This window comes from Anarrhichthys ocellatus, unplaced genomic scaffold (genome assembly GCF_004355925.1).
Source record: "Anarrhichthys ocellatus isolate YVR2014 unplaced genomic scaffold, GSC_Weel_1.0 scaffold4, whole genome shotgun sequence".
In the NCBI taxonomy this organism is placed as follows: Eukaryota; Metazoa; Chordata; class Actinopteri; order Perciformes; family Anarhichadidae; genus Anarrhichthys; species Anarrhichthys ocellatus.
The window spans coordinates 13,450,360-13,464,905 of record NW_022280034.1 but is presented as its reverse complement, the minus strand read 5'-3'; the positions used below and the strand labels follow the sequence as shown (position 1 = coordinate 13,464,905).

The following is a 14,546-nucleotide window of genomic DNA, read 5'->3' as shown; positions in this document are numbered from 1 at the left end:
GTGTGTGTGTGTGTGTGTGTGTGTGTGTGTGTGTGTGTGTGTGTGTGAAAGAGTGCAGATGTGTGTGTGTGTGTGTGTGTGTGTGTGATCGTGTGTTATCATGCCCTGTCATTTTGAATGATGTCATGTTTCCTTATTTATTTGCCTGTTTTCTTCTGGACTAAATCTGCTCTGCGGCTCCTCTCTGTTGTCCTCCAGTTTAATTCATTTCTCTGTTCGATTGTTTTTCTGTGTTCTCTCTGTTTCCGTGTCTCTTCCTCTCTGCTGGATATTTAAGCAAGGCAGCAGAGCACTCGGGGAATTCCAGTTGAATATTTTTTTTTTTGGATTGTTTTACAGCAACTGTTTGTGTTGACAAATGTTTCTCTCTTTTCTTCTTTTCCTTTTTCTTTAGACTCAGTGTTTGCTGGATTTCTAAATTGGATGTCCGGTCCTTGACATTGGCACATTTCTCCTGGCAGACACTGAGTCTCGAGGTTTACTACTGAGCCATTCACCATGAAGGATAGGGAGCGTAAAAGCAGCCGCAGCATCCAACCAAACTGCTGCCTCAGAAATGTGAAAACAGATACGTTTCTCACGGATGTTTTACTCATTTCCATTCAGATCATTTACCTTGAAGTGCACTGTTGCTGCTTTTACGGTCCGTACCCTGCCCTTTCTTTCACAGCCACTCTTTTTATCATGTGGGTTCCAAACTTTAAGTCCCTACATCTCATCCATTTCCCGTCAGCCATACCTATCTGCGCTTCTTACTAAAATATTCCAATATCCGTAAATCTCTGATGGAACTACCAAGCCCATAAAGCCTTCAGAGACATTCAGAGGAGATCCAGCTAAGCAGAAACCATTGCACCATCCAAGCTATAGCAGTATCTCGTGTTTTTCTGAGATTCATGGTGAGGCCTCCTTTCCATCGGAGTAGCTGGCACAGCATCCTTTCCACTTCACAACCCACTGCAGACACCACCACGTGATCACCACATTCTGGACAGCTGTAGGTCCACTCCGTTCCAGACCCATTTCTCCACATATCCAATCCAACCCAACATGGGCTCACCCACACAGTCACAGTATAGCCGCAGTGCTGTACTGTGCCTTTCCCTACTCATCGGCAACCACAACCGAGGACCCTTACTGTGTCTGTATTTCCCAACAAAGACCGCCTCGGAAATGTATGGATTATGTTTTTGAGTGTGGCCGCGTCCAAAAGCAACTCCCGGGCCGAATCTCCAGCCCTTAATCATCACCCCCCCAAAGGTGAGCTGAGAGTAGGCATCCAGGAAGGGGAAGGTGAGTACACTGGAAAGGCAAAAGGAGGAATAAGGCTCTTGGGGTTGTTTTTGGACCGGGAATTATTTACGTCTCTTGTTTTCTCTGACAAAGTTTTTCCTTCTTGTTGTCCGTCGGACCTCAGGCAGACTTTCAATGGGGGGGGTTCTTCGATCTCCTTACTGTCTGTAAAGTCATTCAGGAAACCTAACATGTCCACATGATCCAGCTGCTTTGCATTCCAGTTGCGCTACGGCTCAGTCGTGGCTCCGTCGCTGTTTCAGTGTCCACAGGAAACATTTCAGAAACAGAGCGTCCGCTCTTAATCGGACACATTTCTAATATAGTTTGTAAAACTGTTAGCTCAGATCAAGCAATCTGACTGGTTCATAGGCACGATGTAGTAACCACATGTTCGTCTAATTCCTTTGCACTTTCGGTGTCACTCCGCGTCTGAGAAGAAAATGTTACACGAATGTGTTGCTAAGTGACAGGGTCACAGGGGGAGCACTTCTGCAAACATGAGCGGGTTACAGACACAAAGTCACAAAGTTAGCTGCTAAAAGAGCGACTGGCAACCCAAACTCAGGGGACCGCAGAAAGTGGAGCAACATCCTCAACCCCGCCAAGCAAATCACCTCCACCAGACAAAAAAAATATAAAAACAACCCGAGTGCAAGCAGACATCCTACTGACTCTGGAGAGTTTTTCAGTGGTTGCTCAGAAACAGAAAACTATACAAATGAGACCAACTATACTGTGAATTCAGCTGTAATTAAAACACCACACAGGTGATCATGCAGAAAAAGAGGTGACAGAGCGGAGGATTAACCAGACCACTCTGTCCCACTCCTGTCCAGATGTTGGCTTCGACGTTTGGTTTTGTTGTTCGCCAAAATCAAAAGAGGAAGAGAAGGAGGTGTAGCTCTCCTTTTGTTTCTCTGTATAGGCCTTGCTTTTAAGACAAAATAATTTGTCTAAGTGACAAATGAAATGCATCCGTAGATATTGATTGCCAATAAATATAGGCATATATGTATATATATATATATATATAGGTGAAGTTCTTTGACGAAGAAAGACAAAGAGTGAGACACTAATACCCGGCAGCCACAATGCGTCACAGCAGGATCAAGTGGACATTGGCCATAAAACTACAAAAATGGACAGCCGAGCTTGTTTTTGTGGGTCATCTAAGAATGTCACAAACAAAAAAAATACATCCATTATAGATTCTAGAAATTGTGCAGGTATTTAACGTAACGAGATGGAAGTCCCCATGAGATGATTGTCCTGGACGGTCTGTTAAATGTGCACAGAATTGGTGTGAAATATGAGGATGGAGATGCAGAGAGCAGGCTTCCTGTAAACCTGTACAGAGAGGTTTGCAGTTTGTGACCCCCCCCCCTCTGTGCTTTGGCACCCATCCTCCTTCCCTGTCAACATGATCTCAGAGCTGAGAGGAGGCTTGCCGCATCAGCGAAGGAGAGGAGAGGATCGAAGACGGGGGGGGGGGGGGGGGGGGGGGAAGGCAGCAAAAAGTGGAAGCTAAATCATTTCTTCATTCCGCTCAATATCTTTCCCATCTGTTGCTACCTTGCTCAGAAAAAAACAAAACGACTGCGATGCCAGGCGAGCGCGATTCAAATTAGCAGCGGTGTCAACTCCATTCCTCATTAAGAGCAGCTCATGCGCTTTCCTCTGAGGAGGTTAAAAAGAGCAGTGGAAGTGAGAACAGGAGAATTGGGGCAGCGGTGTAATTTGGCTTCCTCAAACTTTCACCTTTCACTTCATTCCCTTCCCTCTCCTCTAGAGACTTGAGTTGAGCTTTAGCCAAAAGGTTTCTGTCTCTCTCGTTCCTTCCATTTCCTCTCCCTTAACCCCCTTATGTCTTGTTCGGTCCTGCCCTCTTTGCCCCATCCATAATATTAAGGGGGCGAACCAATCTACCATACTTATTTCAGACATCCGATACTATATTCAACTCTGTTTTTTTCTTGGCCCTGTTTCCACTGTATGGGAAAGTAGATGGCCGTGCAGATCTACCGTGCTCGAGAACAAAGTTTAAAAAAACAACATATTTAGATGAATGGGGGGATACGGAGGAGGAGGGGAAACAAAGGGAGTGCTGTTGTGTCTGAGCGTGGCTGGCCGTGCACCTGCAGACGGTAAGTAGAACAGAGTAAAAATAATGTTTGCTCATCCGAAGATGATGGAGCATCTCGTAGAATAGGAACTCCGAGTGAATGAACCAAGTTGTTGCATTCCACAAGGGACGCAACTGCCCCGATTCATGCCAGACTTGACCCAAAGTGCTTTAAATCGGCTTTATCATAGTCTAGCCTCATTAAAAAAACAGCGGACAAGCCGAGGAAGTGTTGCTGCAGAGACAATTCCAGGACCAGAGGCCCTTTATTGAAATGCCAGACCAAGAAGCACACCAGAGGCCACGTTATTTTCCACTTTCTGGCACGCACATCTCTGCAGGAGCTCAAGAGCAGCCAAACTGCAGCACCGGCAGCCCTGTGGTTCAGCCAACCACCCGTGTTCAGGTTCATCTCCCTTCGTCGTCAATATCAATAATTACCAGCAGGCGCAAAATGATCTTTCAGCAAAGACGATCCTGAATGTAGAATAATTAACTTGAAGCTCAGCAGCAGTGCAGGCCTCTATGCCAGACCTCAACAGCTCTTCAACTTGCAATGCTCAATTCAGTCAGCTCCCTATTCTTAATATTCACCTGTTTAAAGAATTTGATAGGAAATTCTAATAAGGCGCCTAACTGTTTTCTGATCTCCACCAGGAGAGACCAACTATAGCATAAAGTACATAAGTCCCCTGCTTGACAGAAACTCGAATTTAACTGTGGAAAAGTACATCACACTGAATTTACCTTGTGCGCCCCCCCCCCCCCATAAGGTTTTTTTTACCTATAGCCTTTATGTGGGAATGGCCTGTATTTGCTCATGCCACCTATTATTTGAATACTAACTTTTATTAAAAAACAAGTCAGAGATGACAGACTTTCCCCAGCGGTATTTGAACACATCATAATTCTTTTATGGATAAATTACGAATGAAAAGGCAGGACGGCAATTTCAGGTCAAGTCGAGGGGGCGTCCTGGTGACTGATTAGCAGAGAGAGTGCATCCGTTGAAATCAATATTGACCAGGCGTCTGCAGGGCAGCTCATGTTGGTGATTGACTGGTGAAACACTACTCGACACTTACTGAAATTCAACACACTCCTGGATACTGTAGAGTTCTGTGCTCTCCAATGATGGTGACTGTGCCCCTGATAGGGCTTATCTCAAGAGAGGAATTCCAATCCCAAAAGACGCAGATATACATTCAACATCAGGAATGGATTGGTATTCTGTTAACGGAGTTTTGCTTACTCAGCTCTCCTGCCTTATTCCCCGATCTCTGGGGAGAGTTTCACAGATACGATAGGGAAACACACCATGTATTGCACACACACACACACACACACACACACGTTGGAACCATTCCAGCCGAGCACAGCAGCGGCCGGAGCAGCACACCTGGGATAATTGGGCAGAGAGGGAGAGCTCACAGCACCCAGGGTGTGTGTCGAATGTGCGCGTCTCTACCCTCGTGTGACCTAGAGCCTCTCCTTCACTGATAAGATGATAGATAGTGCAAGCTTCCTCTCTCTTCCTCATCCTCATCTCCCAGCCCGTCCATCCATCCTCTCTGGATGGAGGAAAGAGGTGGGGAACAAAGTGATGGATGGAGTGTGGAAAACTTTTCTCCCGTGTTTTGTTCTTTTCCTTGAGAGGACAGAAGTGAAAAAAGTAAGCATGGAGGGGGTGACACATGACGTTCAGAGAGACAGAGGGAGAAATGGCCAAATCTCTAGACAGGAAAGTCTAGACAGCAGCCTCCTCCACAGAGTCTTTCATGCACACACACACACATGTTGAGCAGCGCTGTTTATCTCCCATCACACTCACTCAGGGGAGAGTAAATTTAAACAATTGTTGACCAGAGGAGAGGAAATATGATTTGATTAGTCATGACAGCAGACCACAGGAGGGCCTGGCTGGAGTCTCTCTTTCTCTCTGTCCGTTATCTGATTTGCCTTCCCCTTCTTAATATTTTCACCTCTCTCTTTACATATCTCTTATTCTTAATGTGAGTCAACCACCTTGAGCGACTTGAGTGCGAGGAGAGTGTCGTTGTGTTTCACTAACCGCATTTTTGTTTTTCAAAGCAGCTTTGGATGCTCCAGTCCTCAACACACACACAAGGTCTACTGTACAGTGTCCCAGTGTGTTACCTCCTATCTCACTTTATGAACGCTACCTCCCCCCCCCCCCTCCCCCCCCCCCCCCCTCCCCCTCCTCCCCCCACTTACTTCCCCCTTCCAACAGAAGCTCAGAGTAAGCCCTACTACTCAGATTACTCCCCCACTCGCCTGCTCATCCACAAGATGTGCACCAGCCAGTACCTGGACCTGTTCATCACCATCATCATAGGGCTCAACGTCATCACCATGTCAATGGAGCACTACCAGCAGCCTAAGGTCAGATCTGGGGGGGAGGACGGTGGGGTAAAGAGGGGCCCTTGCTTGAAATATTCAAACCTGCACTTCAGTAATAAATTCAAATGTGTCCTTGAGTTTGTCTTATCGGTCACTCATTGCAATCACGTATCGGGCGTAGTGACATCTAAGTGTGGTGTGATGATTCAATGCAGTTTGTTTGCGTACTGCGTCAGTACCCCGACTGACAAGGGCATTTATTTTATCCTGTGTTACACACAGTTTTGTGTCTGGTTTTAACAGTTTCAAAGCCATTTTTACCACTACACAAATACAATTCAGGTGTAAATACCAAATTCTGATAAATGGTTTAGCTTTTAGCTCATGAATATTGGCACAGAATATTGGCTGTCTGAAAAATATCAGTATCTGCTTTGGCTTTTAAAACTTTATATGGAATATTAGTTTCAATCTTCCTAGAACAGCAGGTTTATGGCTTCACAGTACTTCAGATAGTGTCAGAAATAGAAGCTGTGCCAATGATAATAAAATGTCAATAATAAAAAAGAGCATGTCAAAACACTGTTACTAGTTCTTTAAACAAGGGAAAGGAAGGGAGCAGGTCAGCAGACAATAAAAAGGAAATAAGTTAAGAATTGGAAAAGCCTTCAAGGAAAGGCAATGGTGAAGAGAGGTCAAAACAATAAATATGAGATTAATTCTGGTACACCCAAAGGGTAATACAAATCATATGTATTCTAAGAATCCACACCAAGGTCTGCTGTGGATACTTAGGATTTATAGCACATGTTAATCGCCACCAGGCAGCTGTTCCAGCTGGGATTTGTCTTTTGTTCCTCAAATTAGAAATATTTCTATTGCTTCAACATATTGTTGGCCACCTGCTGCAGAACTGATCTAAACCCTGAGGTGGAGGTAGAACAAAAGATGGCTGAGGGAGGTGGAGGGGAGAGATGGTATTTAGCAAAATACCACAAGAGTAAAAGAGACAAAGTGATGCAGCGTAAAAGAGTGAGAGGTATTAGCAGTAGAAGATTTGAGAAGAATACAGTGACAGTAATAGGGCAGATAGGGCGGCAGTGTGGCCTGGTAGATGGAAATGGGGTCGGGTGAGAGGTAGTAAGGTTGTTAAAGACATAAGAAGTAGAGAATGGTGGTATAATCCTGGGGATGAATAGGACTTTTGGTAGAGTAAAAGTTTTTTATGGTACAGAAGTTTATTGGGTAGAATAGAAAGTCTTAAGGTACAGTAGAAGGTTGCTGGGTAGAACAGAAAGTCTTAAGGTACAGTAGAAGGTTGCTGGGTCGAACAGAAAGTCTTAAGGTACAGTAGAAGGTTGTTGGGTAGAATAGAAGAACTTTGGGTACAATAGAAGGTTGTTTGGTAGAATGGATATTCTTAAGGTACAATATATCGTTCTTGGGTAGAATACAAAGACTTTGGTTACCATAGACGGTTTTTGGGTAGAATAGATAGTCTGAAGGTACAATAGAAGCTTTTTTCTATCTGTATTCAAGAGTGTGCGATTCTAATTTGAGAGCTGGCCTCACTGATTTTTTTAATTGTTTCACTCAAAACTCTTACCAAATTGAAAAGAAACCTGCTCTTGATTAGCGATATAGGAAAAAATCTCCATAGTTGTTGGGTATAGTGGGTATTTAAGTCAGGGGTGTTAAGGAATTCACTATTTGTAGTGAATGGTTATACAGTTGATCAAATATTGTTTGGTTGAATGGATTGTCTCCAGATAAAGTTAAGAGTCTTATTAAGAGTAAAGAGATGTATCACAAACTGGAACTATAGCTGTGAGTCGATGAATTGCCACCAGTAAGGATTTAGTGAAATCCCTGTTGACCACCAGTTCTCTCCCTGTCTCGCTGCTAAAGGTCAGTTTCTACATGCAGATGGGCACTTTGAATTCTCCCACAGGCTAAAATGGACACTTTTGATTCTAATGGCCTTTTTTTAATGATGAGGGAGGGGCCGGACAATGTGGGTGATCTGTTAAGAGAATAGCTAACTCTAGAAAAGAGGACAGAGTTTACAACATGGACCTTGCAGACTTGTGAATGTAGGAATCATGTATAGGTAGACAGCTATCCAGATATCCACCATAGCAAGTACAAATTGGTGAGATCCTTTCATTGACTTTCAGCACATTTCTTACAATGAGAGGCAATGAAATCCACAGCTCACTCTGCTTACATACCAGATAAATAAGCATAAATGCAATGCTAGCTCTACTGACTTCTCAACATGGATACTTGTGCACTTTATTAATCTGTAATATTTATCCATCCTTCAGGAGTTGAAAAAGGCATTGACGATCTGCAACTACGTCTTCACCGTCATCTTTGTCCTTGAGTCCATCTTAAAGTTGGTGGCCTTCGGCTTCCGACGCTTCTTCAAGGACAAGTCAGTATTTAATTGCCATGATCCCCCTTAAAGGAACAGTGTGTAGGATTACCGGGGATTTATTGGCAGAAGTGGAATATAGTATTCATGTTTTTACAAGTGTATAATGAACTCAAACTAAGAATTGTTGCGTTTTAGTTCCGTTAAAATAAGTCCCTCATATCTCCTTCGGGAGCGGGTCCTCTTCATAGAGTCCGCCATGTTGCGCCGCCATGTTTCTACAGTAGACCAGAATGGACAAACCAAACACTGGCTCTAGCTGGAGCCTTGCGGGTATTTTACGTTACCTGAAGGCCAACATAGTTCTCCAACACGCTTGGAAAGGGAGGGAACCACACCAGTAGATGCCACTTAACCATACACACTGGTCCTATAAGTCACGTAATCACCTTTGTCAAACAACTCCGACAAAGAACCGACAGAAATCCTGAAAAAAACCACTTAACTCCTAGTTTAGAGTTTTGACACGTTAGTGGACGTGATATTGTAATAGAGCGGTGGTTAAAGGTACCGCTCTCTAACCTCTGAGTCATGTGGAAAATCTGAGGCAATGTTCAGAGAGCCTAAATTAGCTTTTTCTAACATGCTCCAGTGGATGGTTCTCAGTGACGCCTGTATGAATACAAACGGCGTCGTTAAACACCCATAAAGCACGCTACCTCAGATCATTTCATAGCTTCGAAATCCCTGGCTTCCCCCTGAAAACCACACAATAACTACACAAACACAATCGCACCAGCACAAATGTCTACTACCACACATCACATGCATGTAGATACACACACTAACACACACACACACACCTCAGTGGAGGCGTGATGTTTTTGGAACAGCGCTGACCACCAGGGGCTCCATGATGTCCACTCTCTTTGCCAGAATCGACTATTAATCCTTTTTGGTTTTGGCAGTGGTCCAGTTTGATATTACCACTATTCACATGAACTCACACGCAGGTACACACAAACACAACATTCACCCAAGACCCCAAGGACTAATTTAACAATCTCATTGGATATTACGTAGATGTTCTTGAAGTTGATTCTCACACTTTGAGTATCTAATTAAGGACGTTAAGGATGAGCTACGGAGTGGACTCTGAAACCTGCTCATGTAGAAGAAACAATGGGCATTGATAAACCCTGATTAGTACGACCACCCACCACTATCTTCACTGACTTTAATTCTTTAATTTTGTTCCAGACATTTGTTCAGGGCACATTAATTGCACAGGGGCTGGGAATTTAGATTTTGAACACTTTGAAGTCAAGTTGACAGTACCTGGGAAAGAAAGCAGCCCGCCGACTCCTGATCTGAGTCTGCCATATCTATTCTTATGATACACTAAAATGAAATGATACCATTGCTGCTTTTTTTAATCTGCCTAATAACACTAAAATATTCTGCACACTCCCATGCATACAGAAAATTGTCTCTAAATTTAAAGTTGATGTGCCCTCTAGGCTTGAAAGGTTGTAAACAGCGTGTTTTCCGCTCCTACCCGAAGCCCTGCAGCCGTCTGCGGCTTGGATTCCTTTTCAGTTACATTGAATTCTAGTAACACAAGGTTTCAAGATGTCTATCAGGTCTAATCAAACCACCTCTGCTGCACATATCCGTTGTCCATCTCTACGATTAGTATCATGTTTCAAGCAGTCGTACATTCACCAATAGTGTGCGTAGCTCAACACACAGCTTCTGTTTGTTGCTCTGAATGAGTGAAAACACAGATTACAGGACTGATTAGTAAAACTTCACTCTTCTGTTCATGACAAGAGTCTGATGTGTTGTATTTTACAAATATATCAGTTTTTGAAGCCAGTCACATTTATCATAGGTTTCAGTGAAAAGAAGTGATCTAAGTCAGTGCTAGGGACCGACGAGTGTGTGTGTGTGTGTGTGTGTGTAGGTGGAACCAGCTGGATCTGGCCATCGTGCTGCTGTCCATCATGGGCATCACTCTGGAGGAGATCGATGGCAACGCGCTGCCCATCAACCCCACCATCATCCGCATCATGAGAGTGCTGAGGATCGCACGAGGTATGAACCCCCTGCCTCCTCCCCAACTGCCCTTCAATTTTCATCCATCCGTCCATCCATCCATCCCAACGTCTAGCTGACACACTCTCTCACAAACACGTGCACACTCTTTTTCACGGTGCTGTCATTTTAAGATGCCTCGTTAAACAGCCACGTCCCCGGGACTCCCATCTTAATCATTTTTGCACGGCAGGTCTCAGCAGGGTTCGGGCAGGGTGTGAGTCGACCAGATGGCACAGAGAAACACAGTAAGCTGACAAACACAGCACTGAGAAGGAGCTGAGAGTTGAAAGTATTGAGACAAAGACTGAGAAATGGGAGAGATGAGGACAGAAAGCTACGGGTGGGACTCTTATGGCAGTAATTGAATTAAATTCCGAGAAACTGAGACTAGGTATGGAGGGAGTAAATGAGAGAAGAGAGGGAAAAGATGAGAAACAAATGGAGGAGGCACGGATGATGCATGTCTTCTGACCTGAAAATAGATTATAAGAAGATGGAAAGAGGAGGGATTGATGTTGGAGTGAAAAAAAGTATGAATGAGGAGGAGATACATGAAAGGAGGAAAAGGTATGTCGATGGGTGAGAGAGACGGAGGCGTAGAGTTTAAATGGCGGGGCAGGTGGAGGTGGTTCAGAATTGGGAATAGAAGAGGAAGGGGAGAGCAGGACTGCCCGTGTGCTTCGAGCTGATTACTCTCCGGGTAATTAAAGATAAGAGGAAGGTCGGAGGGGAGGAAACGGGGGCAAGAGGAGGAGAGTCCCGGCAGAAAGAGGAGATGAGACGGGCAGGAGGGAAGCTCACCTGTTTGGTCTGATTACTGGACGCGTAATAGAAGAAGTAGCATGGAAGTCGTTATCGATTACTGTCACACAGAAGACCGGGCACAAACACATGCTTTAGTGTGCAATGTGTGATTTGACTGGGTACAGAAGTCGGCTCATTTTACATCTGGCATCAATGTGCATCTCATGTTCAGACTGTGTATCATTCACACACTGGCTGCCCTGTCATCACATTTGAACTTTCCTCGTCGACATTGATGTGCAAGTTACATCTTCTGTTGTTTGAAGCTAAACTCTTTGTCTTTCTCAATTCTCACATTCAGATTTTAGCGACTTCGATTTTTTTTTTCTTTCTATATTGCACATACTTAAAGGAATACTTCGACATTTTGGGTAATATGCTTGTCCGCTTTTAGAGACGATCATTACCACTCTCATGTCTGTATGGAAATTATAAAGGTAACGCCAAGAGCCAGTTAGCTTAGCTTAGCACAAAGACGGGAAGCAGGGGGGGAAACAGCTAGCCCGTCTCTATCCAAACGTTTCTGCCTACCAGCTAAACTCATAGCTGTTTAATTTACATCTGTAGGTTAAACCCAAAATCTTAGTTTCTTGGTCTAGGCCAGTGACCCACTGTAGTTGTGTCATCACTGTGGGGTTGCTAGGCAACTAGTGGAGACTCCTGGAAGTCGGCCCAGGCAAAAAAAAAAACAAATTTTTCGAGCATCTCTACTTCTCCATTCATTGTTATGCACTGTCTGTCAGTCTTGGCGTGCCTCCACTGGTACCCCATTGCCATACCAATGACTTAAAAAGGAATAAAAGTACATGTGTGGCTCCACTAACGGAGCAGGATTAGTCTGTAAGGAAGGAAGATATTGAGTCCTTTCAATTTCAAAGAAGGCGTGATGGCACAAGTCCCTGTTCTGTTATGTAAGACTGAACATTCTTAATATTGGTTCGACAATTTTTTCATTTTCTGTGTGTGTATATATATATATATGTGTGTGTGTGTGTGTGTCCGCAGTTTTGAAGCTCTTGAAGATGGCGGTGGGGATGAGAGCTTTGCTGGACACCGTTATGCAAGCCCTGCCTCAGGTACACAGTCAACTCTGTTAAATAACATCCGCCGAAGCCACCGAGTTCTCTTTTCCTTCCTCATCCTTGTTTTTCTACATGGAGCTTTCATAACACGTCCCACCGAAGCTGTCCCTAAAGTTACATCCCAGAAGCCTTTCGTTTTTCGGTGCATAGTCTTCTGTTTCGGGGCGTCGTCGTTTCCCTTGAGCTCTTTTTTTTTCACCGACTCTAGAGACCCTTATTTGCATAACCACCCCCCTGCTGAGATCGGGAAGTGAATGTAGCTTCAGGTATTTGTTTTGAACGGCGGTGGGTGGTGGAGGTGGTAAAGTTGAACAATTTCTGCAGCGTTTTGGATTGAGTGAGAAAAATAACGCTCAGTCCTACGTTCACAGCGCTCTATAATACTACCTCTGTTTGTCATTCAGAGAGAGAGCGAGAGAGAGAGTGAGTGTCGTTCCAGGCTAATTCCTCCTGGACCCTCCTGGAGCTTGTCAGAAGTGTTCATGATTAATACATCCCATAATAATAGGGGGTGGTGGGAGTGGGAGCAGGTTGCCACACGCTGATTAGCATTGACAGTAGTAGCAGCCACAAATCCTCAAGCTTTTCACGACCGAAACCTAAACCTCAAGTGTCAAAGCAGTGACTCCCTGTTGTCTTTTTCACTCTTGTCCGGGATCAGCTGCACTTTTAGAGATCCTCATATTTTTATCGGATGTTTCTACTTTTTACTCCTTTGTGTTAGTCTTCTTACAAGTTGATAATCCACGAAAAACAGCATCACTCTTATGTTGCAGTGTAAACAACTAAGACGAACCAATATGTTTGAGAAACGACGAGTTTAGCTACAACTGACGGAGTCTAATCTTCCCTAAATCCAGCAGAGTAGGGACAAAGGAGAGCATATCAATGTTCCATGGGTGTTGTGTCTCCCAGCTCAATCTACTCTTAATGTAGCGCATTAGGAAGACTTTTCAAAGGGTTTCATGGTCTTAGCAATGTTTTTATCCCTGGGTCGGTTATGTTGAGATCACCCCCCTACACTTTATAGCCTACTCATGATATACTCCTTGAAAGCATCGCAACTCAAATTAGCCGGCAATACATTTTTTCTTGACTTTTAGACATTCATATGTCCACAGTGACTGAATGGATTTTTGCCATTCAAGCTACATTTGAAACGTCCATTTCCCTTTGTTCTTTTTGCAATTGAACTGAGAAGATACACCCTGGGAACGTAGGAACGACCCCGGACAGGGCTGCTAACTTCAGTCCACGTTATAGCACCAACTCCCACACAATGATGAGATACTACACAGTGGATGTGCCACTTGTTTTTTTTATCCACTCAATGTAGCACGAACGCTCAATTAAAGCTTAGTTACTACGACTCGGATAGTTAGCCACACATGCCAATATATAAAACACACTGTCAAATCCGTTCCTTACATTCGTCTCCTGGTTTTGGAAAGGAGGGAAAAGAAAGAGATCATCGTCCAAACTCTTTCAATGCTTCAATGTGCAGAGAAATCAAAGGCTTGACAGGCCTGCCATGCCTAGTTGCGGCTCTAAGCTATAATTGGACAGTCGCCGTTAGCGAATGGTTCAATTGCAAATTGCCTATATTTTGTCTTGGCTGCTTCATCATGACCCGTTGTTGTCCCTCGTTATTGGTTTATTTTGCCAGGGATTTCTCTCCTCTGACTAATCCCTCTCTCTTCCTGTTGTCTCTCTCTCTGCAGGTGGGGAACCTGGGTCTTCTCTTCATGCTTCTCTTCTTTATTTTTGCAGCGCTGGGGGTAGAGCTGTTCGGTGACTTGAGTAAGGGACACATGCACCGTGTACAAAAACGAGTCACACACAGACGCACCACTCAGTATTTAGTTCCCCCCCTCTGTGGGTTTAATCTATCTGATGTTAATTGCTTTCCAAAACCCTTTGTTGAAATGCCGTATCGATTTCTCTTTTTCACATTCTAGCTTGTAGCTTTCAGACTAATAAAATACCATATAAAGGTTATTAACATTTAATTGCAAAGCCCTGATGTTGTTACATCTCTCTTTATCTCCATCTCTCTCCTTTACTATCTGGCTATTCCTCTCCTTCTTCATCCCCTCCCTCCTCCTCCACCTCCTCTCCCAAGTCTGTGATGAACTGCATCCATGTGAAGGTCTGGGGCGCTATGCGACATTCAAAAACTTTGGGATGGCATTTCTGCTGCTCTTCAGAGTTTCCACTGGAGACAACTGGAACGGCATAATGAAGGTGAAACTACCACTGCTTATGTAGTGAGGCAGACTAGCAAGAGCGTGGCGGTCGTTGTGATGGATGGAAAAACATCTGACTTTGACACCAGAGACCTGACACCATCAACAGCATCTTTCCCTAACTTTCACCACACTATAGCTGAAGTTATCCATGTATG

General features: G+C 44.2%; 1 protein-coding gene across 13 annotated transcripts in view; it reads left to right on the top strand.

Annotated features, from left to right (window-relative positions):
* The window catches only part of cacna1g (calcium channel, voltage-dependent, T type, alpha 1G subunit), a 211,380-nt gene that overhangs the window by 181,819 nt on the left and 15,015 nt on the right, over nt 1-14,546 (top strand). For 10 of the 13 annotated variants that reach the window (XM_031844101.1, XM_031844104.1, XM_031844098.1 and 7 more), the window contains 6 exons: nt 5,670-5,821; nt 8,107-8,216; nt 10,123-10,253; nt 12,066-12,136; nt 13,864-13,942; nt 14,265-14,386. In XM_031844101.1, the coding sequence (XP_031699961.1) occupies nt 5,670-5,821; nt 8,107-8,216; nt 10,123-10,253; nt 12,066-12,136; nt 13,864-13,942; nt 14,265-14,386 (665 nt within the window). The remainder of the gene's footprint in view (nt 1-5,669; nt 5,822-8,106; nt 8,217-10,122; nt 10,254-12,065; nt 12,137-13,863; nt 13,943-14,264; nt 14,387-14,546) is intronic. The other 3 variants (XM_031844097.1, XM_031844092.1, XM_031844095.1) reach the window with 1 other exon arrangement.